Below are 27,675 nucleotides of genomic sequence, written 5' to 3' on the forward strand. Positions count from 1 at the left end.
GAACCCCGCAAGTGTTTAATTGTGATCTGAGCCCAGATTGCTACCGCTACCCACGCGCGAAGTTGCAGGATGAAAGGCGTTGAACCCGAAGCGCACTACGCTGCAGAGTTTAATTGATTTTTAATAATTAAACATAAAAAAAAAAACCTTCCCGCTCCCCCCCCCCCCCCAACCATCCAGTGGTGCACGGAGTGGGCAGTTACCACGGCACGGCACGGCACGGCACGGCACGGCACGGCACGGCACGGCACGGCACGGCACGGCACGGCACGGCACGGCACGGCACGGCACGGCACGGCACGGCACGGCACGGTCCTGCCGCACGCCGCCACCACTAGGGGCTTCCCAGCGCTCCCTCAGCCAGGACCTCAACTGACCCCGGCACGGTCCTGGAGGGCCTCTCCCGCGGCCCGGGGAAAACCAAACCCGTGCACCAGAGACCAGCCCGTGCTGCCGCCTCTGCGCCATTCCGGGAAGCGACTGCCCCGAGCCAAGAAGAGCCCCTCCGCGCCCAACTCCCCCAGCGGCCGCCCCGAGCCGCTGGAGAAGGCGGGGTCAGCGCAGCGCCGCCGTCCAGGCCCGGCCCCGTCCCGCCCTTCGCCAGCGGGGAGGCGGAGCCGGGTGGGTTTGCGCGGCTGGGCCGCTTCCTGGTCACCTGAGGAGGAGGTAGAAGCCCACTGAAGGGACAGCGGAGGTCTGGTGGTTTCAGGTCCGGCTGCCGCCATGGCCTCTCTCTTCAAGAAGAAGACTGTGGACGGTGAGTGGAGCGCTAGGCAGCCGGCGCTAGGGGGAGGGCCCTATCGGTCCCCCTCCGCAGCCCGCAGTGGCTGCCCCCAGCCCTCTTACGGTCCCGGGCGCGGACTTGGCCCTGGCGTGGGCTCGGGGGAACGGGAGCCCGGGGGTGGCGGCGGCGATGCTCGCGGGGCGGCCTCGGGCCCTGTGTCCCGGCGGAGCGGGATCTCGTAGGGAGAAGAGGCCCCTGCCCGCCGGGATGACTCACCAGCCAGGCAGGGCGGCAGGGTGTCCCCCGGCCGGCCCCCTTGGCCTGCGGGAGCTGAGTCCTGGTGATCCCTGCCGGTCTGTGGGTGAGGGAGGAGGAATAACAACGTCTCTCGTTGGCAGCGAGGGAACAGAACAGGCCCGCAAAGAGTTGCTGAAGCTGAGAGCGAGCCGGGGGGCGAGCGGCGCGGGCCTGCGGAAGCCCGCTGTGTGCGCGGCAGGCGGCCGAGCATGACAGCAGGCTTCGGAAGCCGCTGGAGCCCCCTCGCCTTTGTACGAGCGTTTTAAGACAAGTGGGTCTGGATGTTTCAGTAGTTGCTCTGTCAACAAAACGCTTAAAGTTATGCAGAAATAATGATCTCCAAAATAAAGCCAAGAAGAGGTCGCTTAGCTGACAGCAGTCCTGTGGGCGATCAGCCCTCCAAATGCGCCCTAAGTGTGGCTGTGGGGCAAAGGCTGGCTGGGGCTTGGTGAGCCCCAGAGCTGGCTAGTTGGTGGGCATGTTGGGTGCCCTGTGACAGATCAGGTGGGTCCGTGTTTGAAAATGGCTCACCAAAAATGACGCTGTGTATCAACCAATTGCATGTCACTAAGGGGGAATACGTATGTATCCCACTTGTCCCATTTTTGGTGCTCGGGGTGCAACAGCTGTGAAGGGGAGGAATATGGAGATGACACTAAACTTCCGTGACCAAGGCGGGTTGTAGGAGTTAGGTCAAGCCCTGCTGGGTGTCTCTTGTCTAACCTGTTCTAAGGAACAGAGGCACTTCCTACCCTGGTGTGTAAGGCTGTGGGAGTGACTACTGGCAAAAGGCTGCCTCAGGAGTACCCGTCTTGTATTCTGCTGGGGTAAAGCTAGGAATTTGTGTCAGTTATCATAGAGAAACAAGAACCAGGTTCTTATCGTAGCCTTAACTGGACAAAAAAACCGAACCAAAACCAACAAACAAAACAAATGAAAGGGCCTTTAACTGTGGATAGTTGTTTCAGTTTATTGCTCTCCCTAGTTTGAGCCACTGTGAGATCAGAAACAACAGAAATAAGCATTGCGCTCACCCTTATTGTCTCGTGACTGAAGTATAGTTCTTGTTTCTTGTCATCTTGAAGTTCCTACTTCTCAAGCTTTATACGCTAAGGGATTTTTTTTAATAGTTATTGTACTTAGAAAATACAGTTTTGTATGTAGCTGTTAAGCTTTTTCATTTTCACAAGCACAGCTATGTTAGTAATATATGTTTGTCTACCTTCAAAATTACTTGCCTGTAGCATTGTTTTCAGAATAATATTCACTGCTGCTTTGCCAGTGTGAAGAATGAAGTGTTATATTCTGTGTCATCTTTCAGCTCCTTGTTATTGTCCATAGAAAAGCCTGCATCTCCTGAAGATGCTTTTTGTCTAGGTCTCAGAGCAGTAGTACCACTGTAAGAACAGCTCTCTCTTTCATGAAGTTTGTTTGGAATATGCATTTACTTGGACAAAAATAATTGGTGGTAAGGGACAGTGTATATGCCCTCTTTAAAATGCTACCAAAGGTCCAGGTTTTTTCTGAATCAGACTTAAGGTTGAAATAATTTCAGAAATGAATATTTTACAGTGTTTGTGGTTGTGGGAACAAAGAACACACACGTTTCTTTCTGTTTGTAGAAAAACTATTGCAAGTCTTAATACAGAATAAAAACAGTGGCAGCAGTTTGTAGAATTATCCTACATGCCTCTACTTCCATTAGCAACTCTGATTCTTTGTATTGATTTTCACCTCCTTCAAACTTTGTAAGTATAGTAGTGGTGCCCCGCCATGGCGTTACTTCTGTGGATTAGAAGAAAAGTTTACACAAAGTTTATGTGACGGTCTCCTCCTTTTAAACTCCCACCCAAAGTTTATCTGATATCATGTAGACGTATACTTTAGGAGCAGATGAATTTCATCGTAAAAGTACTAACGCCTTTCCTCTCTAAAAGTCAGAGGATGCTGAGTCAGATGCAAACCTCTTTACCTTTGTCCAGGTTAATCACACCTAAGTATGTGCTGTAAACTCTAACAAAAGTTAATTGCAACTAGCATGATTAATGTCTATATTGTAAATAAAGCCATCTATAAATACTTTCTTTAATAAATAGATGTTACTGGTAAATAATTTTTAAATATTACAGTGGACAAAACTCCTCTGCAAGACCTGACAGTGTTCAAGCTTCTGCGGGCTACACCAGTTGTCAGGAAATTTAAATTTGCTATAAAGGCCTCCACTTTCATATCTTAATTTCTTAAGCATCTGCTAATTGAAAAAGTTTGAACACTATTGCTTTATAGTCTGAAGTGAAGTTGGGCTGCACAGACGTGGTACGTTTGTGGAGGAGAGTAATATCCATTGAACTAGAGTAAGGACAGAGAAGAGCAGGATCCAGATCTTGTGTCTGAGAATATCTTCACTGTTTTAATGGACTTGGAACCTGCATAACTGCTCTGAGATGTCATACACAAGGTCTCTTCAGCTGGTCTACGTGTTGCAGTTAGGCCTAACTGGTTGAAAAGCAGTGGGTTCATAATGAATATGTTATTGCCAAGTTAGAGTTGAACTTGCAGAAAAGTGTGTGTACCCAGCTCTTCCTGTGTGGTTAAGGCTTTTGCAATGGATGTGGTGCAAAGAAACATATTAAGGAAAACTGCCATTTTCCTACAGGATATGGCCTATGCTGCTGAAACAGTGATTTGTATACCTAAAATTGTATTTTGCTAATATTTCATTGATTTGAAATGCTGACAGTTCAGTCTGAAAAAAGGGAGGCTGTCAAACATGCTGCATGTCTGCAGGGTGCTTAGCAGATAAGATGTTCGTGTAGTATTGAAAACTTTTCCCAGCTATAAATATTTTCTTTCCAGATATAATAAAGGAGCAAAATCGAGAGTTAAGAGGTACACAGAGGGCTATAACCAGAGATAGAGCAGCACTCGAAAAACAGGAAAAACAACTGGTAAGTAGAGCAGGGAACTTTATTTTACTCTAAAACCAAACACACCTCTCCAGAACAACAGAAAACTTGCAGAGTTCCAAAGATACAACTCAATGTAGAATAACTGAACACTGTAAAAGTTGTCTTCCCCTTTTTGAGTTTTTAGTTATTGAAATTGTGTTCGAAAAAAATTTACTATCTAAAAGTAATGCTCAGTCTTTAAGATAGGAAAGGCATGAAACTGTTTAGATAAAAATAACCATGTTCATTTTTCCCCTCCATTCTCAGAAGGAACCTTCTGAAAGATAAAAAATGCTCTTACAATGCAGGCTTGTAAATCAGTGGTCTTGTGGTGGAAAAACTAACAGAAGTGTCAGTGCTATTCTGTTACCTAGTGGGAGAGGATACTTGAAAAGATAGGATATCCTCAGTACCCCATAGGGACGTTATTTTAATTCATATACAACTTCCCTAAAACTAGCTGCTAATAGGAAAATCATCTGCCTAAATTAAGATCTATTTAAAACTTTTTGTGTGTGAGCTATCAAGTATTCAGTGTATGGCTGTTGCACCTGTGTGGTAGTATAATTGGATAAATGGATGTGACAGATGGTGGAGTTTTGATGCGTGAAGGCATGCTCAGACTGTGGGAAAAGCTATGCAAATCCAGCCACTGTTTCAGTAGTTATTGAGGTGTTGTTCCATGGCAGCAGGTTGTATGAATACCAAGAGCTAAGTATCATAAACTAAAAGAGATGAGAGAAATTGTTTCTGGAAGTTTTGAACATGCAAGATAGAGCAGGTTCCTCATAGATAAGGCATTTTCTAGTATGAGATATTCTGAGTCTGGAAATAACCTTAATTTTAATGAATACTCGTGTTGAAATTTTTATTCCTTAGCACAGTAAATTGTTGCAGAAATGCTGGATTTCTGAGGGGAAGAAGAAAGGAGAAGTGAAATATGTCTTTGAAAAAGTTAAAATTTGCTGTTAGGATGAGAGGATCAGTGGACAATAAATACTAATCTTCAGAGGCAGATCAGGTGAAAAAGAACCAAGGGCCTGTCAGTCAATCTCAGAACACTTTGTTGAGTACTTTCTTCAGAAAGACTTTTCTTCCCTTAACTGTGATGTACTGTCCTGAGGAAACGCAGTTATATTAATTCTACATATAAAAATGCCTTAAAGTATGCAGACAGTTCTGTTTCAGTTCAGTAACCTTGTATGACTACCTGAATTTTGATTATTTTTTTTTCCAGAAGAATGTAACTGCCATTAATAAGCTTGCTCCAAACCTCTCAGAAGCAAATAATGTTTTGCAACTCTTTACCCAAATTATTCTTACGTAAGAATAAAATCATCTGTATATAGGGTATGATTTCTCAGAGGGATTATCTGCAGTAACTTGGCAACGGTTGGTGTAGGTTTGTATTTCATTTTGAAAATCATGTTATAGGTGCTACGTAGGTATTTAATATCTGAGAAATCCCTATTTTCAAATGTTTGCTCTTAAAATTAGGCTGCAAACTAGTGTTTGCCAGTGTGCAAATTAATCCCTCCCATCCTTCACTGTTCTTGAGGTATAAGGAAAACAAACGTAATGTTCTTTGCATGCTACAGAAATTTGTTTTTATGGTTTCTGTGAGCTACTTACAAAGAGAACAGTTTTATGTATATTTGAGGCCTCTAATGTTTAAACAGCCCTATACTCTGTATTTGCTCATCTGTACCTGCTTGGATTAAAAATAGTATGTATGACACAGCCTTTCAGAAGTTACGGATTTACAGAGATGACTTTGTGCCAGTGCCATCTCTGTAGTAAACTTTACTCACGAATTTTCCTAGTAGAAAGGCTAATACAGTGGGTTGGTTTCCTTTTATCATGACCATTTCGCCTATCTTGGAGACCAGTATTACCTTTTCAGTGGAATATGTCTTAAAAGTGCAGTTTTCTGGACCACCAGTGCACATCAAGTGATGTAACTGTGTTGCCATAGCAGGTATATTCTTATAAAGAATCACAGGAGAAAGCTAATCTTTAAAAGCTGCTTCTACCTAATAGTAAAAATCAAAATATACAACTGTACATAGACAAAGAACTGAGCTATTATGGCAAGCCTTTCTTAAAAAGCCTGACAAAGAAAAATAAGCTGGAAAGTTTACATTACCAACTCACAAACCAGAAGGTATACTTTGAAAAATCCCAGCTGACAGAATTATTTGTGTCAAACGTTTTCCTGGTACCTCTGGGCTAAATACCCACTTTTAGGTTTGGATGTTTTGGGTTTTTGAAGTGTTATTCCCTATCCAGATATGTAATTGAAAGTACACGTATAAATGAATGTGATGTTATGCAGATGTTGAAGTCTTTTGGGGGAGATTCTGCTACCATGCTATAATTCAGTTTTATTGTGTTTTCTTCTTCTGGTGAAGTCATAACAGCATTACATTTATTCTACTAAATAGTCTTAGTAAAAAAGCAAATATGACTATGGAACATTAAGTGTCTTTAAAAAAATCGAGAGGATAGTTAACTTTTGGAATTTAATTATTAGGTTTAATTATAGTCTTTGAATGAATGAAAAATCTGTAGAATTAATCTTAATACCTTTTTTAACAGGAACTGGAAATAAAGAAAATGGCTAAGACTGGTAACAAAGAAGCCTGCAAAGTGCTGGCAAAACAGCTTGTACAACTGCGGAAGCAGAAAAATCGAACTTATGCTGTTAGCTCTAAAGTCACTTCTATGTCAACTCAAACAAAGGTCATGAACTCTCAGATGAAGATGGCAGGAGCTATGTCAACTACAGCAAAGGTAAGGTGTTACAAGACATTCTTTTACATTAAAATGCAGCATGTGGTTGCAAAAGTTAAGTTGTGTTTTTTTGGTTACAGTAATTTAAGGATAAAACCTCCTGCTTAATAACCCAAATGGTGTTGAGGATACAGTAGGAAAATGTAATTTAATTCATACTATGAAATATTTACTTAGTCAGTCCAGCCAGTTAGCATCTAACTATGCATATTTTCTTGGCCTAGATGTCTGTCAAATGTTACCATGATAAAAATGAACTCTAATGCCAGTGGAAGAACTTTCTTTAGTACATAAAAAAAAATCCTAAACCATGCTGCTGGTGTCCTGCCTGTATATCTCGTCACGAGCACTTTTTACAGAGCAAAAGTAGGGCATGCTTCATCTAGAAATCAAGGCAGTGTGTCACAGTAGCTTTATGGCTTGTGCAAAAAGTAGGTTATTGCTTCAGATCTTAATTTCCTAAGGAAGTCAAATTTGGAGTTCCCTGTCATTCTCACTCTCTGTGTTCTAAAGAAACAGTATTGCAGTAAGTTTTCTCACAAATCTTACTTCATGAAAGTCTGAAAAATCAGAGTTATCCGAGTTCATTTTTTTCATTTTTCATTTTTGAGAAATTTCCCTATTTCCCTGAATTAATAAATAGGGAATTTGCTTTTTGGCAAACAGGATTGTTCAGCTTGTGGTGTAGGAAACACAGTTGGCACACATCATTGTAGACAACCTGTGCTTTTACCACAGTGCAAGTTAAATCCAAATGTGCCATTTAAACGGAGTAATGCAACGCAACTTAGTGCAAGAAGTAATTGCCGCTAAGGCTTTGCTATCAGTTATCTTTCAGGAGCAGTGAGTTGGGAGCTGTCAGCCCTTCAGTGATACAAAGTTGTGGCTGTGCTGCAAACTTGCCATCCTTCCTGACTAACCCACAGAGTGGGGGTTTTGTCTGACTGTGCATCCAACCAAGTAAACCAGCTTACTCAGAATTCCTGCAGCTGTGTTGCATGTAAACTAATTGGTCTTGCTTTTTAATTATTATATGATTAACTTGTTTTTATCTGCAAGATGTCTTGGATTAAATTTATCAAAACCAAAGTGTCAGTAGACTAATTGTGAAGGGTAGTCAGTAGGAAAAAACCCAACCAAACAAGAATAGAAAAGAAAAAAAAAAATTGACAAGCATCAGAAAAGCGCTGTTGTTTGGAACACAGAAGGTACTTCTGTGGGCCAGTTTGTGTAACATTATTGGAGAGTATGGTGTTAAATTCTTTTTGTCACTTTTAAACTGAGTAGTTTTCCTTATCAACATGGAAAGTTTGAAAAAGTGTTCACTTGTGCATTTTGAACTTTATAAACTATTCTTAATCTCATACAACTATCAGTAAAAAAATATATGGCATCAGTTACTTCAACAAGCGAGATAAATACATGAATGTGAAGCTTTCAAAGTATTTTCTGTATACTTTTTAGCATGTTTGGCACTAATTTTGGACACAGTAATCTACAACACTTGTAAAAGGATTCTAAAGAACCAACACCCTCTAGATCCAGAGCAACTTTAAAAATTTGAATGAGTGTGAACACAGTCTGTCTTTTACATTCAAGTAACATTAGAAGCATAATATATTGTCACTTTAAACAAATTTGGACACAAACGAGAGAAGAGTTTCAGTGAAGCTGGTAGCAGCTGTAGTAGCTTGATAGCATTCCTTTTAGTTAACCAACTCTTACCTTTTCAAAGCTGGTTGAAACTTTGTCTGAATTGCTCACGTTTATATTTAGGTTTAGATGTCCTATGAGAGGTACAATAGCTTGCTTCTTAGGAAAGAAGAAAGTATTAAATATGAGTGCCTGCAAAGGAATGCTGCATACTCATAGTAAAACAGGTGATGTTTATTACACTATCACAAAAAGAATCTCTACCCATTACAGAGCTTCACACTAAGCTAATATGTATTTCCTGAACACTTGGATATTTGCTTTTCAGAGAAAAGTATTTTTTTCCATTAAATTGACATAAAGAAACACTTGCAATTTAATGTCTAGTCTTTAGTGGTGGTTCAAATAAATATCCTTACTGAATAAAAAACCTGCAGCCATTTACCTCTTTAAAAATAAGGCCATAGCGTGCGAGTTAAGAAGTGTCGTCTCATTCTTTTCATTTAAATCAGGCATATTTTTCGTAATACACAGCCAGGAGAATGATCATGGTACAAAGAAAGATGCATATGTTTAAAAGCATATCTATTAGGATAATAGCAAAATTTCTTACTAGGTGCAGACTGTACTATTGATCTGTTATATGTCTATAATTTTTTATTAGAGAAGTCTGATTCCTTCTGAAAGTATATATTGATATTTACTAATGTCTCGTTGTATGATAAAGGTTTTTTTCAATATTAATAGACAATGCAAACAGTTAATAAGAAAATGGATCCACAAAAGACACTACAAACAATGCAGAATTTCCAGAAGGAAAACATGAAGATGGAAATGACTGAAGAAATGAGTAAGTTCCACACTGCAAGGAACAGCTAGCTCCAGCCCACACTGCTGTTGGAAGGGTACAACCTAGAAATCCTGATGCTTGAAGTTTTATATCTACAATTAATGAGATTAACAGCAAAAGTGGAGAGCAAATAAAACAGTGCATGTCTGAGCAGGGAGGCTGACCCTTAGCCTTTTTAATAGCTCTGTGTACCGAATCTACAGCCCATTCTTTCCCATCTTCCTGCAAAACACCAATCATACTTCTAGAAAGAACATACTGGAAGGGAAGAGGGTTTAAGACCTGTTCAAAACCTTGTTGGCATAACTGGTAGGGGTACTTGAAAAAATGTCCTTTCTGTAGCTGATAGTTCTGCATGTGCTTGTTCTTCTGGGACACTTAACTCAGATGTTACTGATAATCTGAGCTTTACATACATGGTGTTTTGTCTCCTTTTTTAATTTTAAGCTACAAACAATTTCTTGGGGAGTGGCAAGTTTCCTATTCCCAATTGTGTCTGTCCACTGTCACCTTAATAACACCAAACTTCCTGGTGTTGCTAGCACAGTCTCCTTCTTGTCCTAATTCCTGTTACTGTGTTAGCTGAAGTAAGTAGAATAGACTCAAAAGTATATTGTTGAGCAAGATGTGAATACCTCAACGGCGCAGAACTGTTTTGTTGTGATATACATTGTTAGCTGAGTAGTTAACAATTTCTCAGCTTACTTGGAAGAAGAGGAGGAAAGGAATTTTTGTGGAATTATGGAAGGTGTTTTTAAGAAAAGTTAAAATCTAGTAGGAAGGGAGATAGATAGAGCAACTGAACTATTCTGGTGAAATGGAATAGTTTTTATAACAGCAGGCATGCCTTACCCTGCTGTTGCTGTAGGTGTGCTCACCGGCTTTGCAAGGCAGAGGTGAGAAACCAGTACACAGGTGCTTTCTGTTGGTATCTTATACAGTGGTATTACTATTACATTCTGGGTGGGTAGAAGAGTAGGAGGAAGGAGGGTAGGTAATTTTAATAACCTTTTTCCTTAATACAGCATAGGTTTGGTTTGTAATTTTTTTTTCTTTATTTCTTCTAAGTTAATGATACTCTGGATGATATTTTTGATGCTTCTGATGAAGAGGAAGAAAGCCAAGATATTGTTAACCAAGTGCTTGATGAGATAGGAATTGAAATCTCTGGAAAGGTATGGCAATTTGCATCCACTTCAGGTGCTTTTTCCCCTTCATTCCCCCTTCCCCTTTTTTTTTTTTTTTTTTTTTTTTTTAAGCAGCCGTTTATTCTAGAAGTCAGCTTGTCCCAACATGTTATTGTGACTGAATTCAATTTCTGTCTTCTTTTAGATGGCCAAAGCTCCGTCAGCTGCCAGAGGCTTGCCATCTGCATCAACATCAAAAGCTGCTACCATATCAGATGAAGAGATTGAACGGCAGCTCAAAGCTTTGGGAGTTGATTAGCTCAATGGCAATATACAGTCTGCTTTCTAATTATTCAGCTGCAGGCAGATGTGAAAAGTGCAAATACTCTTTCAGTGCAACTGATGTGTAGGGAAACTTTGAAGCTTCAGGAATGACAGCTTGAAGTTGGTCCTGGGGGAAGGAGAAGGGAAGAATATTTTGAATCATTTTACTAGAAGTATGCTTGGTATGTCCATTGCATGGAGTCTTTCTGAGCACTGGACCAACCAAAGATGTAATTCTAATGTTAAATTTATTTATACCAGATCTGAATCTGTCCTCTGAATTCAAAATCTTCTTCTGTCTCAGTTCCTCATCTATCTTTAAAATTGTCTGTGGCTGCTGGCGATGCCTCCTAGGACGGCAGCTATATAAGATACATCATTTTTATAAAACTATCTCTATCAAAAAACTCTTAGTCTATCATCTTAGCACAAATGAAACTTCACCTTTGCTCTTTTGTGGAGAAATAGCCTTGAAAGTCTAGCAAATATAGGGAGAAAGAAAAAATATTTTATGTATTTCTTTCAAGTTCCTGTATTAACTTTGAGTTGATTAAATAATAGGTGGTTATTCTTTTTACCAAAAGGGAAGGATGCAGTCCTTCTGTAATTAAAAGATTAAAATTTGGTAGTGAACTTTGTTGCATGAAAGGCACTGATGGAACTATACTGTACTGTAACATAGCTGGTTTCAACAGAACTGCTGTGCCTTTATGTATATAAATCTTGTACCTTGTAATGCTTTTCAGAGTGAATCTTTGAAAAGTGAGTAAACTGGTAAATAAGATGGTTTCACAAAGACTACAGTGAGATCTCTGTGTGCACTTGATGGGACTCAGCGCTGAAGTTCAGAAATGCAGCTTGTGCACTTGAGAAAAGGACATTTGCCTAAAACAACACTTGTATATATTTTACAGTATTTCTTAATGGAAGGTAACTGTGCATAATTGTATTGTTTACTAAGATGCAGTTGATCACATTGATAAGCTAAATGAAATCTTAGTTTTGAGAACAATTTTGGATTATGCATAGTAATTACTCCTCTAAACACTATAATAAAAGTGTTCTTGTTCTGTGAAGGTTTTTCTATGGTCTCTGAACCGCATAAGCATGATTCTAGCTGTAAGTAGAATTCATTGGGCTAATCAAGTAAAAACTGCTGATATTTTAAATAGATGACAAAGTCTGAGAATGCAGTTCCTGGTTGTGACTTCCTAGATGGTGTGAAGTTCCTCAGCCCTTTGCTCTGCTGGAGATTATTTGCCCCTCATTTGTGCTGATGTAGTGGGGCTGTTCACTGAACAGAAACAACAAAATCATCTTGACTTTAAAAAGAGAAAAGTAAAATATCTCCTCCCAAGACTGAAACTGGGATAACTGTGGGGAGGACAAACTGCAGAGAGAGACTTTGCACTGCTATAGAAAGTGTAGCAGGAAACCATAACCTCTATGATCTACTGTTGTTGCATCATCTGGGTTTTGGCATAGAAGTGCAGGTGTTTATTCTTTCTATTTGAAGGAAGTAATGGACAAAATATGCATCTGTGAGGTAGTGGGTAGGAATGTGTAAGTTTATATATTTCATATATCCACTATAAGGTGATTTTTGTTTTCTTTCTTACAAGTTTTGTAAAAATCTAATAAAAGGCTTTGTTTTTTCCCACAATGACTTTGTCCTCTGTAGGGTTAGTCTTGCACATCTGCTTCTTAGTGGTCTTTCTTTGGACTCCTTTTAGCTTTGATAAATTACATTTACATCTGAGCTATAAAGTAGCATAACATTTGTTGTACTTGCTTGTACAACTTGCTTGCTTTAACTTAAACTCAACATTTGGTACAGATTTGATAAACTTTGCATTTCCTTCTGTCTGTAACTGTCTGTAACCAAATAGTGCTCTTGGGCATTGAAGGAGAAACCATCATGTGAAATTAGGTATAAAATTTTACTGATTGATTGTATTTTGATTGAACACTAAGGTTTATGGCCTTTCTGAATGAAGTTGTCTGCACTTTAACCTTGTAATGGCTGTCAAAATAGGGAATAATTCTGAGGTATTTATCTATGTGGTGTTTCAAGAACATGAATAAAGGTATTGCTTTTTGTTGTCAGTAAGACTGCTGAGCTAAGGCTACTGTCAATAGCTAGTCTTTCTATTAACAGTTACCTTTTAATTCCTGCAGCTGTAATCTGTATAAAACTCTTTACGTAGCAGAGTGAGAAGTGGTGTAGGTTTGCAGGCTTGCTTATATTTATTTCAAATATAGTTAGTACCTTGTAGCTCTCTATAACAAAATTGCATCCCCTCTGGAGGAACAAATTCCTTTGTAAATCACTCTTAGCAGGCTGAAAAATACCCAACCCACTCAATCCTTAGACTCCTTTATCTTTGGTGACACCTTGATAGTAACTGAATTTGAAAGTCCTCCATCCAAGAACAGCAAGGCAATTGTGCACACACCTAAGAATGGCTCCAGTGGGGCAGACTGAGGTCCATCTTGCCCGGAATCCTTCTCCACAAGCTCCCGTAAGCAATACTCAGGAAAATACAAGAACAAGGTAAACATAGATGCTTCCTCCCCTAATACTCTTCCAACCTGTAACTGCTTTGAATTCGGAGCACTTCCAGAGCAATATGTAAGTTCCTCTGTATACAACAGCTTGGGGTGGCTTTCTCATCTGTGAACTTGTCCATATAGATAAACTTCTGGCACCCACATTTTTTAGCAGAGACTTTCCATAGGTTTTACCCCACCACATGAAAAACCACCACTTGTATTTTTCCTTAAGCTTCTTTCCAGCTTCACATATTTACTCTTTGTTCTTAACATGAGGCAGGATGCTGAACAGCCTGCCTCCATCCAGCCTTTCAACACAGCTTATGATTCAGTAGACCTCTATAGCATTCAATGCACACACATTAAATCTAAAAGAGAGACAGTAGCTTAAACAGTTCCTCTTAGCCTTTGATCACCAGCTTTGCCTGTATGGAGGTCTTTCTTAGGTCTGTTGTGTCCTTCAGATGAGAGGGACAGAATGCTACACAGTACTCCGGAGGTAGGTGAACCACAGACTTGTGCACTGTGAAAACATCTTGGTTTAGCCTCTATTCTAGTTTTATCACCCTGACAAAAATTACCAGGGGAAAATTAGTAGGAAAAACCACCCACAAAGAAAAATAGTGCAGTCCCTGTTAGTCAAATGGGCAACTAAACCTTTACTTGCAGGTTTATAAAGCTGCCCCTCAGAAGCCTTATCTAGAGGTTTTTTCCCAGTCAAGTGTGATTTGTGACAATTAAGTCACTTTCTTTTAATGGCTGCAGCTGCAGCATTAAATTGATTTCATCTGGCTTTTTTCTTTAAACAATTCTGCTCTAATTTGTATTTCTGGGACAACAGGTAGATGTGTTTAAATGGTGGCTGCTTCCTCCACTTTGCCTTTCGTTATTCTTTTGCAAGAAAGTGGCATTATTTGTCAGTTTTATTTTGCTATGCTTCTGCAATTAGCCTCTGCTGGTTATGGTAAGTCTGCTCTTGAATTAACTATTACAACATGCTAAAATGAGAAAGTGCATCAGCACAATACACAACTGAAAAAGTGTTACCAAAACAGAACTACAAACCATTACCTGGAATACCAAATGTATAAGAATACTTTATTGGACTGGGGGTGAAGGAGGTACAGGCTTATAGCATTTCCAAGAGCCTTTTGTAATTAAGAAAATAGAGTATAAATAGGTTTTATATATATCAGATAGTTTCAACATACATAACACTAGATCACGTAAGATGAAAGGTACACAAATGCATGCCACCACCCTTACTGAGTGCAAATCTTCTCAACTGTATTCATCTTTCATCCGTTAGGAAAGTTTATGATCTGTTGATAAACAGGGTGAATAAAGGCTACAGCTTGGTCTTTCCCTGCTATAGTAGATAAACTGTGCTAGTGATGAGAACAGCCTGGAGAGAGTACACAACTGCAACACTTCCCCTTAGAGTTCTCAAATTGAAGTATTCTTTCAAATTAAGGGGTTACAGTAATGCATTCATCCATAAAAATGTATTATCTTTAAATCTAGGAGACTGATTTCCATAGCCGAACGGGGCTATGGTCACTGTAATAGGTATCATAGGTAATTTAACGTGCACTAGAGAGAGAGCACTTAACTTGTGCATGTTGGTTCTAAGTGGTCGTGAACATTAAACTCCTTTTGCTTTCTGTGGGCCTATTATCTAGATATTTTCTGAATCATCTGGTCTGTTTTATGGAAAACTATAATGTACCTGGCCAGTACTACTGGTGTGTACTCACTTAATTTCAGCCCTGGGAAAATAGTCAGAAAATACGTATATAGTAATGGGCAATTCTAATAACAATAAGCAGGGCTGATGAGATGGCTGGGTAATTTATCCCTGATGAATACTACAGTCATTAATTCTGCTTTCTCAGTGCCTGACTTTCTGATAGCTTGAGCTCTGGCACTGGATTTGTTTCTCCCAATTATCTCTCTAGGCTAGGGAATGACAAATAAGGGATTATTTTCAGTTAGTGGGGTGTAAGAGAATGGGAATGTGCAGTGCAGTATATGCTTTGTATGGATATTTGTTTCAGAGGGCAAGGGTCTTCTCTTTTTAGCTTAACACAGTATCTCTGGTATAAGTATGTCCACATGCAGATTTAATCAGATAAAAATACAATGCAGAGGAAGCCCAAAGTAATACCACTTGATAAGTCCCTATTTTTCTACTCAGGTCACTAAAGTCTTATGGTAAGGTAAATCATATCCCAATGTTTATATCTAAGCCTTTCCAAATTAAACTTTAAGATGTATAATAAATTAATTACCTTTGATAACAAGCAAAAAAAGTCACTTCTACTTGGCACCTGTTTAAGGCAGTCAAATGGTACTCTGAGACAGAGAACACAGTAGGAACAGTGTTGACACCTCCATGTTGGTAAGCTTACTCTACCCTAATAATGACAGCATTTATGGCCCATTTCTAATGGCTTTGTCCTGAACTTGCACAAGTAATTTACCTGAAATGATTCAATTAGAGGTGCACAGCTGTTGTGACCAGGTAGCTGAGTTTGAGCCATCATTTGGAGAGGCAGGTCTTCAGCTCATGTTCCTCTATGTGGCTCTTAGATCTAGTGGCAGTCCCAGAAGGTCCCAGGAGTATATCCCATCCTTGGCCATAACTAGATATGCAGTGGTGTCACCACTGCTTGTTTAAGGTCCCTTATTCACCTTCTTTTCCCTGAAGTTCTCATTTCCCACTGATGTTCAGTGTACACTGCTGGAGATGCAACCCAGTTGTGTGCTTAATGGCTTACAGTCTCACAAAGGTTAGCACAGTTAGCTACTTCACGTGGGGGTGCATGTGGGGAGTGAAGCACATGCATGGACATGCAGAGGCAAAATATCTTCTATATATCTTCTATAGCTGCAGATATCCAGCTTTGTAACATTTCTTCACATACAAGGTGAGGGCTTTGTTTCTGAAGCTTAAAGGTACCTATATAGGCTTCTCCATAAATCATTAAACGTACCACAGATGCAAGAAAGGCACAGCACCGGGAAATTGCGACTGATTTAACTTGGAAAGCATTTCTAGCTGAATAGTGCATAATAGGTTCCTTGCAGTTAAGCAGAGGATACCAACTCTTTAAATATATACAGTAGCATTTCTTTCCAATCTTTTACATTAAAATTGAGTCTTTCACAACACACTCCATCTGAAGCTTGTGAGCTTGTAAGAGAAACAAGTGCTTTAATGATTTTTCTTTTTATCTTAAACAACATAGTCTTTACAGTATTTACAAAAAGCAGACCAGAAACACACATCTATACATAGAAAAGCGTTACCGGCATTCATGGTGCTCCTTGATAATAGAACTAAAGGCATTCTGATGTAAACTTGTCTTCACTCTTTTTTCCCTTTGTCTTCTGTTGCAAAACCAAACTCTCACAACTTCTTTCTCCAGATTGAGCCCCTCGGCCATCCTCATAATTTCCTGAGAAGAAGGCTTACTCTGTTCTCCAAAGTGCCTCTCTAGGGCTTCTTTGGCAGCAATACTGGATAAAGGGATAAAATTTCACCTTTAGAAACTTCTCTGACATGTTTAGGCTTTCACCCCTAGTTCAGAAGAAGGGTCAAGTAAACAGCACTGAAGGTGATGACTTTTTTCCTCTTTTTCAACATAAAGGAAACCCACAGAGCTTACAGCACACTGTAGTTCCTTGCTGACATGAACAGCATGACATCACGCAGAACTTCAGCACAGAGTAATCTAAAGGCAAAACTGGCATCACTTCTGGTGCAATTTCAGTGGTAAACATGAAATATTTATGCTCCTTGATGTTCTCTAGAAGAAACAGCTACTAACTAGACATGAATGGGATCACAAGAATTGGAGCAAGCCTGACCACCCATTCTGCCCATCATTATTTTCTGGCAGAGGCTCAATCTGTTCCTTAGAGTCAGCAGTGACCAAAGTTGAGTGGTTCCATAAAAAAAAAAACAACAACTTAAGACTCCTATCTTTTCTTATTGTCAGGTAGAATTTGCTTCTCATTTGTGTTACATGTTCTCTGAAAGTACCTGTGACATGTGTCTCTGTGATAAGGACGCATCCAAAACTAGCATCATCAGTAGCTGTAATTTATTTGGACACAAGAGGGCACTTTATGCATTGTTATGGAAATGAAGTGTGAGTAAGTGTTGTATACAAAATAGCTGCTGAAGTTCTGGTTGCTTCATTGCTTCATCTGTAATATATTGTTGGTCTTTCATTTACAGGTAAATATTTTGCAATATTTACTAATGTTACAAAAGCAATGTATTCTGCACACACACAAGCATAGAAACATCATTACTTTTGACTAAGAGCTCTTTAGGTTTTGATCAAAGTATGAAATAATATAGCTTCCATGAATTCAAATTAAGTAGTTTTTGCTCAGGGTATAAATAACGTAATTCAGTTTGTGCGACTTTTGTTTTAACTCTAGTTTGCCTCCAAACATCCATTAGGATTTGCTAAGAGTAAGGCTGCAGTTCAGATAACTAGATGATCTTGAGGTCCTTTCCAACCCTAACTATTCTATGATTCTATAAAGTCCATCTCCCTGATTAGTTTCATGTTGGACTAGATGACCTTTAAAGGGCCCTTCCAACCCAAACTGTTCTATGATTCTATGACTCAAAATACCAAGTCTTCAGCTGAATGTGAGAGGAGAAAAAATGTGTTGTGGCTGTGGGACAATTGAGCAGCCTATGTCTCTGGGACATGGCACTATCAGGAATGATCCCTGTTCAAAGAATAGGCACTTTGCTGTAACAGGGAGGGTCAGCAGCACCAGAGTTGTCCCCAGAGACAGACAAATTCCCTTCCTGCAGAAGAATACTACAGCTCCTTGGAGGCCCCCTGAGTGAATTCTTCACCAAAGTTTCTGAGAGTCTGGGATATCTAAAGGAGATACAGAAGGACAACACCCTATTTTCCCCTTTAGCTCATTAAAGTGTTTCTTTGGGAATTCCAAAGAATACTGTGACAGAGAATAGGGACGCAATATTACGTGTAAAAGCTGGCCCTCAAACTTCCCAGACCTCAGTTCTCTGTAAAATAATGAAATTTATTTTGGTATAAATTAGAACCTCCCAAAATGAAAACAAGAGTGCTCTGATACCTTATTAAATATATAAATATAATACTATATGGGTAAAATTGGAATAAAGTATTTCTTCACATTAAAGTGTGTTATGATATGTTGGAAAAAAAAAGTCTTCAATTGGAAAAAGTAGTATATTTGGAGCAGGTTGGAGGGTTATACTGTTATTTTTTCACTGGAATGTTTTAAAATAGTGAAACATTGGCTATAGAGACTCATTAATAGAAAATAACACTTTGATTTTGAACTCGAGAAAAAGCAGCATCTTAGTCAATGTCGTTCCTAACATGTAACAACCTAAATATTTATTACCTTATGGTGGTTCTGCGCTTCCTCTTCCTCTCATTCACTCCAACTTTTTCATTGTATAAAGCTGTTGTAAAACCAAACCAAAACCTGACAGTTACCTCCCACAGGGAATGGAAAACAAGCACAATCACCTCCATGAAAAAGTCCCTTTCTCTGAGGACATAACGAAGCATGCACATAATGCCACTGATTATCAGCAGTATCACACCTAGGAGCACTTCATTCTTTAAGATGACTGGCCCTTGTTTTACCTTCAGCTATAAATGGTTATAACCAAAAGGCTATGCACCAATAGTGCTGCAAACATCACTGGGTCTGAGCTTGGGTACCTGTGTGTACCTGTGTACCTAGTTCCTCCCACACTGCAGGATACAGCCTAGGGAGATGGAGTCAGGCCCCATACCCTTTGGCTACCTCATCCTCTTTCTTCAGATATTGATCCTCAACCCCAGTTATTCAGCTGCCTCTTTCACCCCACTTTCTGAGGGACAAGTCTCCCCTCACTACTCAGAGGCTGCTGCCTGCACACATGGTCTTACTCTGCAGCTCCAGCCTGTAGCACTGCCCGGGCAGGCAGCAGCTGCTGCTCACCACAGCCCCCTCACAAGTGATCCTTGCACTATGCCTTGCATGCATTAAGAGAGCCTCTGGTTCCCAGTGCTGTAACAGGGGAAAGAAGCTTTTTACACTTGGTTTAAAAGGAACTGACGTGTGTGGCAGAATCAGCTGTTTAACAATTTTTTCCTACCATTTAATACAACAGCAAATACAAAAAGTAACATTAAGACCATATTCTCTTTCTTCCCATGATAGGTAAGTGCTGCACAGTGATAGTCCTGACTTTTGCTGGCATACTGCTTCTCAGCACCACAATTCATCCAGATGAAAAGGCTGTGCTTCAAGTCAACCCATTTCCTTCAAATCGGCCAACCTGTCCTAAAGTACACCTTGCCCAGTGAACCCGTGACTCATCCTGCAACTGGAAATTAACTGGGCAAAAGGAAGGGAATCCTTTAGTAGCAAAAAGTTTGCATCAAAACCCTCTATGCCATGCTATTCTTTTTCAGATTTTAAAGACCACTGTGTCAGCTAAACTTAAATCCTTTCCCCAGTGGCCACATCTCATATGCTAGAGGTTGGAAGGAAGAGTCCTCTGCTAGTGAAGAATCCCCATATGCTGCTAAATAGGCTGTCCTGCAGATCCTAATAACAGCTCTGGCAGGCTACAGGAGGGGAGCTAATTTGCTGGGAAGAGATTGAAATAAATTACTTCCAGTAGGCCAGACGATGTTGCTGCTCTTCTGTACCCTCCATGCATTTCAGTTTGCCTCTCCTTGCTCAACCCAAAGTACTAGCCAAAATTTAATATTAGCGCATTTTAGCACTTGGAGCTGGTAAACAAAAAGCTCTGGTTTACGGAAGACACGTACTAGTGCTTCAGCATATATATGGGATTCTGGTTTAAATGCAAATCAGTATTTAGAGGATTTCAAATCTCTACCTCCTACTTGTTCTGCTTCCTCCAGCCACTTGGACAGTATTGATTTCAGTTTGCATGCGTTCTTGAAACTCAGCTGCAGGTTTTCAAACCGGCAAATAGTGGTTTGGCTGAACTCAGAGCCGTGCACAGCAGCCAGTGCTTCCCCAACGTTGGTTTGGGTATAACCTGTCAAAAAAGGAAGAGAAAAAAGTAGTTCTTTTGAGCTTTCTGGAAAGCGTTAATTTCCCTGAGGTGCTTAACTGACTCTTATGAACAGTGTGTGCTGGCAATGTCCAGGATGGGCTTTCTCCAGAGGTCTCTGTGGATGACTCTGAGCTCGCCTCAGAGATGTGCTCAGTCTCCTGTTGGTTTCAGTGGAGTTTTACATCCTGAGATTAGCAATTTGAGAAGGATCCAGACACCCCACATCTTTCTTTCTGCAGATGGTGCAATGGCAATAAGCTAAACCCTGGTGGCACCTTTGGTCTCCTGTTATTTGCTGCCACAACTAAGTTGAAACAGTCAGAGAAATGCTGCAGTTTCCACGCAGACCCTGATTTTGTAACAGTAGCTCCCTGCTCTGTGCTCTGAACACTTATCTGCCATGTTGGGGGGTCTGGTTTATGGACCTCCCTTTCTGCCTCTGAGCCAGAACAGGCAGAGTTCCTTAGATGGTGAATGTCTCATGGGGCATCTGTATTGCAATAACTGTGTCTCATCCTCAGACCCAGAGCCCATATCAACTCTGTCTTCCCTTGTAAAGCTCAACCCCAGATTACTTTTCCGTTGCAAATTGCACTTTTCCTATCAGAACATCAAGCCCAGGCTCTGTGTCATTTGTTTGCATCAGAGGAAGTTTTGTGCCCTCGCAATTTCCAGATGAGGATGCAGTAATAATTACAGTGATTAACAGTGTGGAGCCTAAGCAAAGCTTTCCATTCCTGTGGCTGACACTAAATGTTGGGTGTTTTGTTTTGTGGGATTTTCTTGGTTTTTTGTGGGTTTTTTTTTTTTGGTTGGTTGGTTTTGGATTTTTTGGGGTATTATTTTTTGTGTTGGGTTGTGGGTTTTTTTTCAGTGTAATTCAAACAAGGACGAGACAGGCTTTTACTGTGCCATGTACCTCTGTCCCCTACAGGTGAGAAAGACAGGGTTCGCTCAGTCTACCTTTGTCCTCAGCTAATATTTTCCAGTAAGCACCCCACTGGAGACCCTCTAATGCAATCCATCTTGCACCAGCCCCAGTAGTTATCAAACAGTAGCTACTGTACTTGTGTCCTGGAACAAGAAAACCAATCAGGAAGGGAAGCTTCCTACTGGTATGAAAGATTTGCCATGGATCTGACCCATCTTGTCTACTGAACTGACACTGCACCATCAGGTGAAGTGGGAAGAAAATGGGAATGAGAGGTTAGAATATGTGCTGCCTTAAGTTTCAGAAGATTTGCAGTTGTGCTAAATTACACACCTGCTGCTGAATGTAATTTAATGAATAATAATAATTTTCTCTGCACTTCAGAAAATGATTTAAGGGCAGGAGAGTTTAAAGTAACTTTCTGCATTGTAAGTTGTGAAAAGCTGAAGTACACTAATTCTGTGAAAGCCTCCTAGGAATGGAGAAAGTTTGTCACTGCAAGGAAGAATTAGTTATGATGAGACAACTGCAGAGGCTAGACCATAAAACATTTGGAAACAATTGGGTTTTCAGTGGAATCTTTCAGCCTGTTTTTCAGGGACATGAAGCACTTACCCAGCTTAATTCTCCGCAGCTTAAATTCATTGGCGAATTTCTCCAGTTCCCTGATTTCAGGGGAGTCCATGTCAACAGGTTCTTCCACTGACTTGCTCTTTCTGCGGAACTCCTGCTTGAAGTCTGCAGCAGTGGGATCGTCAGTGAGGAGGGACTGGTGCATGGGTGTGAAGCCATGGCTGAGGGCACAGGAGCTGGTGCTCAGAGCGTGTTCCGGGAATTTATAAAGGCAAGGGGCCAGGCTACCTGAGAAAAGAGAAAACATGGTGCAGTTATTCTCTACTGCTGCACAATAAAAGCATATCTTCATCATCTCATAATCTCTGCCTGTAGTAATTATTACATGTCATCTGCGAAAGTATTCAAGAATGAGGATCTCCTAGGAAGCATGATCTTTCTTTTGTCCCAATACATGAAACCCAACCAACAGCCTTTTTCACAGGCCACAGCCATCCTATTTCTTAGACAACCATGAGGTACTTAAATAAGATGGCAAATGGTCCAAACTTGAATAACAACTCAAGGTATCAGCAGGAATTAAGCGGCATAACAAAACTGATGGATTTAACGACATTTTGAGCCCAAAATGTGCCAGTCTCTATCTTATAGCACAATGACTTTTTCCACATAAATGCCATTTGATGCTCAGACAAGATATTACCTCAGTTTAGCTTCAGCATAAAAGTTGTTTGAGGAAAGTAAACAGGTAAGAGATCAAAGAAAAAATAGCCAAAACCCCCAACCAAACAAAAAAACTTCCACAACTTCCTTCACCAAACCCAGAATGCATCCAGAAGGAATTGCTCAAGGACAAATATTGTCTCACACTATCTTTTGCTCACAGGTACCAGACTCAACAGGGAGATTCATTTAAGAGTGAAGGCTGGAGTTTTTGCTAGATACTGTATGTAGAACTAAAGAGTCTCTGACCTGAAGGGGAAAAGGAATCATTGGAGAAATATGAATGGGCTCCAGTGTACCTGGAGCAGGCAGTGAACTCCAGGTTCTCAGGACAACCTCCCCAATTTTCTAAATCACACAAAGCTTTGTAGCAGAACTCAGAACTTCATTAACCTCCCACCCCTTCCTTCAGTTACTTTTCCTTACTTCACTGCCCCGATTGCTCTCCCCAGCATTGGAGTTTCAAACCCCATAGGAATATTTTATACACTTCACACAGGATAACCAGAAAAAAAAATACAATTCTCAAGGGATAAAGGAAAAGACTAAAAACAGAGAAGGAGACTTGCTTTGCAAGGTGCTGACACTGTTCACCACATTGGGATGCGGCATGCTGCACGTCTGTAAGATACGACTCTGGGAGAGACTTGCTGACAGCATCTCTGGTGTTGCAGGCTTGATGCCTAAAAGAAAGTAAAGGTAAAGAAAGTGCAGGTAAAAAAAGAAGAGAGAAAAATGATCATGTATTTAATTTGGAATGAAACAAAACAAGCTTCTGAGCAATGGTGTTTGTTTAATATCTATTAACTTTTCCTGGGGATCTGAGCAATGCCAGTAACATTTGCAACACATAAATGCACAATGGAATAGGAGCATTTGCACATTTACACACCATGAAGAAAGTCTATACTCTGTCCCTAAAAAGTCCCTATACTGATGTATACTTGCTCTAATTTTCCTTCACTTTTAAGTGAAATAAAACACTAAGTTTGATTTGGACTTTCTGTGAGTCATGATTATTTCCTGGGAGTTGCGTTAAATTAGTTCACAGTATTATCTCATTGACTGCTACTTGAACTTGCATAGAATAACTGTTCCTCTTCCTTACTTAGCCTGGGATATGGAAAATGAAGCAGGATGCTAGCATACATTCAGGAGTGTAAAAATCCACAATCATCCATACGATCTGCCTGCTGAATTCAGCTATCCTTCTTTTATGCCACCATTTTATTTTATAGCTTCAGTCAGGGCTCCATCACCTCAGGTACTTATAATACACAGGTATTTTGGGTAGATCACTCCTGGCCCTTCAAAAAGTGATGATCACCAAGGCAAGTGGGCATAAATGATTGAAAAGAGCAGTACTGTCCAAGGCTTACGGGGAGAAATAAGATAGATACAGTGGTTTCCCAAGAGATACAGGGGTTTGGGAAAACTCGGGTCACTGACCTCTAGTGTCCTATCCACTAGAAGTGCCTTAGTCCCAGTCCTGTTTTCTTTAGGCAACTCTCCTGAATCAGTCCCTCTAAAGGAAAACTGACAAAAATCAACACCTATTTGAGGGTATGCTCTTACCTGCCATCACCCCATAGGTAGATGGTTGATTTCCATAATGACAGGAAGGCACAGAATAATGAAGGCCTGCCAAAGTGTTTCCCAAAGTCGTCATGGCAAAGCAGATACGGGAACGTACAGGAATTTGGATCAAAGACAAAACAGATGGGACTGGTGAGAAAATATGTGAGGATTCAAGACACAGCATTAAAGTTCAGAGGCAGACAGTACCCTTGTATGCAGTTTTTGTGTGCATTCAGTCAGTATTTAACTCTGAGCCATAACCATGAGGTTAACACCGCTGGAAGTCCAGACACTTGGCCAGATCACACCAGATGAGACAGCCAGTACAATTAGTGAGATACCCTCTGAGCCAAGACCACAGAAATTACCATGTTGTGGTCTCAAGGCATTACTTCTTGAATAATCTATGGGCATAACCCAGTTTACACATACTGCTGAGCAAGGGAAGTTAAAGAGGAGACCAGTTCCTCACAGCCAGCTTCCACGTGCCATTTCATTTAATCTTACATAAAAAATTGCTCTATGTTCCCATAAAACTGATGGACTTTGCTCTACCGTGAAAAGCCAACATTGAACACAGGCATCAAGGAAGGCAACATTTTATGCATACCTAAGACCTGGGCTTCCAAAGCAGCAGTTTGGTACATTTGTTTTGAAGCATACAGGAGTCACATTTTCTTAAGTACCAAGTCACCAAAACCATGTTGGAGAACTTTGGCAGTGTGTTAGGGAAACAGGATGATTGATAGACTCTGGGTTCTTCTAAAAGTTTAAGCCTAAATTAATATTTTCTGTCACCAGCACCAAAACCCACACAATTAATTTATCTCTAGTGTTTTCACAGGAGTGTTTCAGATCTGTTTTAATAATCACCAGTGCCTGAACAATCAATTTTTGCTGAATGCACAATATAAGAGATGTGGCACAGAAATGCACATACTGTCCCCTCTAACAACTGCTATAAAATACAATATTAATAATATAATTAATATAATATATAGAGAGAAAATTTGTGTTCATGAACATTCATATATATAAACCTGCATTATAGAATACACATTCCAGCTGTTCGTAACAATATCATTAATTAGGGATTAGAATCTCTGTTTTTACAACAGTAATCATAACATTTAAAAGTCCTGTTTAGATACACAAATTCTTCTAAAACAAGCATGCTTATATCAGTATAAATGCACTGAAAATAAAGATTGTATTAACAATACTATAGTGTTTAGAGCAATTCAGCTTTTCTGTTAAGATCTAAGTGTTTGCAGTTATTTTTCTATTACTTCATAATTCACAGACTACAATTTAAATGCATAAAACCATCATTTTCAACTGGCTAATATGGATTTAAAATTAACTAGTGAGGATGACACTATTTAAGTTGAATAATAACAAAATGTTGAGGATATTGCAGAACATCAGCTCTATCACATGGTATAGTATTTGCACAGGAATATATTCACCTGTATTTTGTGATGGAGAAATTTTACATGCATTTAACATAGGTCATTACTCAAAATTATTTCAGATCTACTTTGTGCACAAATTCACCTTCGGTGCCTTCACCAGAATGACATTGTTTATTATGATTTCTGAATCTATGTATGAAAGTTGCAAACCTTTACCCATTAATTTAGCACCCTCTGTCACTGCTTCCACTCTCACAGCATCATCTGGTAGATGCAATCCTGCCAACAAAATTCCTACTGACTACAGTGATACTTGTTTTTGGGTTGTAACTACAAAATATCAAACCCTGAACCTGAAGCAGACAGCAAATGATTTTGGCTGGTTACCATCATATACTTTTTATTATGAACCAGGTGAATCTAGAAAATACTCTTATGATACAGACACATACATTTGGCCTCATACAAAATTTAAATTCTCATATTCCCTACTACCCCTGCTAACAATTTAGGATATCTTGAGCCCCCTGTTTAATGTATAGGATTCTGTTATCTATCACTAATGCTCAGTTTTCTTTACTTATATGCTTTTTCTTCTTATTAAAATGTTTTATCACTAATGCATTTCAGGAGAGGGCAGGTTTCTTGTTAAAACGCCAAGTAAAATTCTTACCTTAATGCAATTTCAAATAAATCAAAAATTTTTAATTTTCTGTTCCTGAAAGTTTTCTATCAACAATTCCTGTATTGCAGAATCTCACTTCTGCAGGTTTAAGGCTGCAAGAAAACTTTGTCTCCCTTTCAGATAGTTCAGTGATTACATCGTCCTACTATTTAAATACAATTAATTGGATTATATACATAAACACACCAAATTTAAAAATACTGATGAGGATTCTACTACCAGTTTAGAACACCCCACTTAAATCTTAGTATCAATTATGTATTATGCTTTGCAAGATGATGTTTTCCCTTCTTGAAAGCTTTCCCCGAATGACATTAAGACTTGTCCTGCTTTAGACACATTTCCTGTTTAAGGTAATTTGCCTTATTTTAAATTGTGGTTACACAATAAACAAACTTTCACTTTATTTACATGACACTTGTCTATAACCCTTGTCATAACAACAGTGACAGTGTTTGGACCTGTTCTAAATTAACGCATTGCTAACATACTTGTAACAAGCTTATTTAGAGAAATCTACAAACTTAGGTAAAGCCCACACATTCAGGGTTTTCCCCATTCCCTCATCATGCAGTTTTGTGAAAATGCTTCTACTTTAAAGCAGTCGCAATCACACACAGCACTAATACCAAACACTTGATGTATTGCAGAACTCAATGAACACGCATCATACAAAAGCATTACAAATGAGAGTTACCGAAAGCAAGATTATCTTTAAAAGTACCTGTAGACACAACATTGGTGGCATGGTTAGAAACGGGTAGACACTCTGCAGCGCTGTGATGCATTATCAGAGGCAGAGAGGCAGAAGAGTCAGAATTCAAGGGTACAAAGGTGTCAGATGAAGCAAATGCTTGGCAAGTCATACCCTCCAACAGCCAAAGAGCCACTTGCCCCTGTTTTCTAACAGAATAGATCCTGCACGATTAATGGCAGCTTAAACTATTCTAGGCTTTTTACTTTCAATACATATACAGGAGGGCTCCAGAGCACAGGGAGGTCGTGTGCAGGTATTTATACCACTAGGAAATCCCTTTATCCATTTTAATGTTCTTTTCCCAGCAAAACTGCTATACGGCTATAGAGCCTCCTTCCTTCCCACACAAACACGATACGTTTCCAATTAATGAGGGGAGAAGAAGAGGGAAACTAGAGACATGATTTGACAGATATTTTCAATTAGGTCTTTTGTGAAGAACAATGACAAGAAAAAAAACCTATAACAGTATCGTCTCCAAAGTCAGGAGCAATGAGACAAGTATGTTTCATACTAGGTAGTTTTCCACAGTTAACACCTGCCCCCCAAATCTCATCCAGGGAACTGTCTGAAAGGCAACCTGGCTGAGACATCAATTGAAAGCCTGCAAAAAATCAAGGATCTATAGCAAAATAA

General features: G+C 39.9%; 2 protein-coding genes across 5 annotated transcripts; one reads left to right on the forward strand and one right to left on the reverse strand.

Moving 5' to 3' along the window:
* The first annotated feature begins 573 nt into the window (after positions 1 to 573).
* CHMP2B (charged multivesicular body protein 2B) lies at positions 574 to 12,379 on the forward strand. The gene is made up of 6 exons (XM_065676386.1): positions 574 to 757; positions 3,878 to 3,969; positions 6,568 to 6,762; positions 9,163 to 9,265; positions 10,334 to 10,440; positions 10,598 to 12,379. The coding sequence occupies exons 1-6, from the start codon at positions 724 to 726 to the stop codon at positions 10,709 to 10,711; spliced, it is 645 nt and encodes a 214-aa protein (XP_065532458.1). The 5' UTR covers positions 574 to 723; the 3' UTR covers positions 10,712 to 12,379.
* Positions 12,380 to 16,400: 4,021 nt separating this feature from the next.
* POU1F1 (POU class 1 homeobox 1) lies at positions 16,401 to 27,148 on the reverse strand. 4 transcript variants are annotated; one of them, XM_065675660.1, is made up of 7 exons: positions 27,007 to 27,148; positions 24,180 to 24,245; positions 23,170 to 23,287; positions 21,924 to 22,165; positions 20,195 to 20,359; positions 18,697 to 18,757; positions 16,401 to 16,791 (listed from the first exon to the last, which is right to left on the reverse strand). In XM_065675660.1, the coding sequence occupies exons 1-7, from the start codon at positions 27,146 to 27,148 to the stop codon at positions 16,578 to 16,580; spliced, it is 1,008 nt and encodes a 335-aa protein (XP_065531732.1). In that variant the 3' UTR covers positions 16,401 to 16,577. The 4 variants fall into 4 exon arrangements, with proteins under 4 accessions (XP_065531732.1, XP_065531731.1, XP_065531734.1 ...); XM_065675659.1 differs by having other exon boundaries at positions 24,180 to 24,329; XM_065675662.1 differs by lacking the exon at positions 23,170 to 23,287 and adding an exon at positions 25,056 to 25,061 and having other exon boundaries at positions 21,924 to 22,169.
* Between the last annotated feature and the right edge of the window lie 527 nt (positions 27,149 to 27,675).

The sequence above is a fragment of the Lathamus discolor genome, chromosome 4 (genome assembly GCF_037157495.1).
Source record: "Lathamus discolor isolate bLatDis1 chromosome 4, bLatDis1.hap1, whole genome shotgun sequence".
Lineage (NCBI taxonomy): Eukaryota > Metazoa > Chordata > Aves > Psittaciformes > Psittacidae > Lathamus > Lathamus discolor.

Coding starts and splice junctions, on each gene's coding strand:
- CHMP2B (XM_065676386.1), top strand. CDS start 724: ATGGCCTCTCTCTTCAAGAAGAAGACTGTGGACG. Junction 6,763..9,162: donor CTATGTCAACTACAGCAAAG/GTAAGGTGTTAC, acceptor CAATATTAATAG/ACAATGCAAACAGTTAATAA. Junction 10,441..10,597: donor GAATTGAAATCTCTGGAAAG/GTATGGCAATTT, acceptor GTCTTCTTTTAG/ATGGCCAAAGCTCCGTCAGC.
- POU1F1 (XM_065675659.1), bottom strand. CDS start 27,148: ATGACTTGCCAAGCATTTGCTTCATCTGACACCTTTGTACCCTTGAAT. Junction 24,330..27,006: donor CACCAATGTTGTGTCTACAG/GTACTTTTAAAG, acceptor TTTTCTCACCAG/TCCCATCTGTTTTGTCTTTG. Junction 20,360..21,923: donor GCTGCGGAGAATTAAGCTGG/GTAAGTGCTTCA, acceptor CTTTTTTGACAG/GTTATACCCAAACCAACGTT.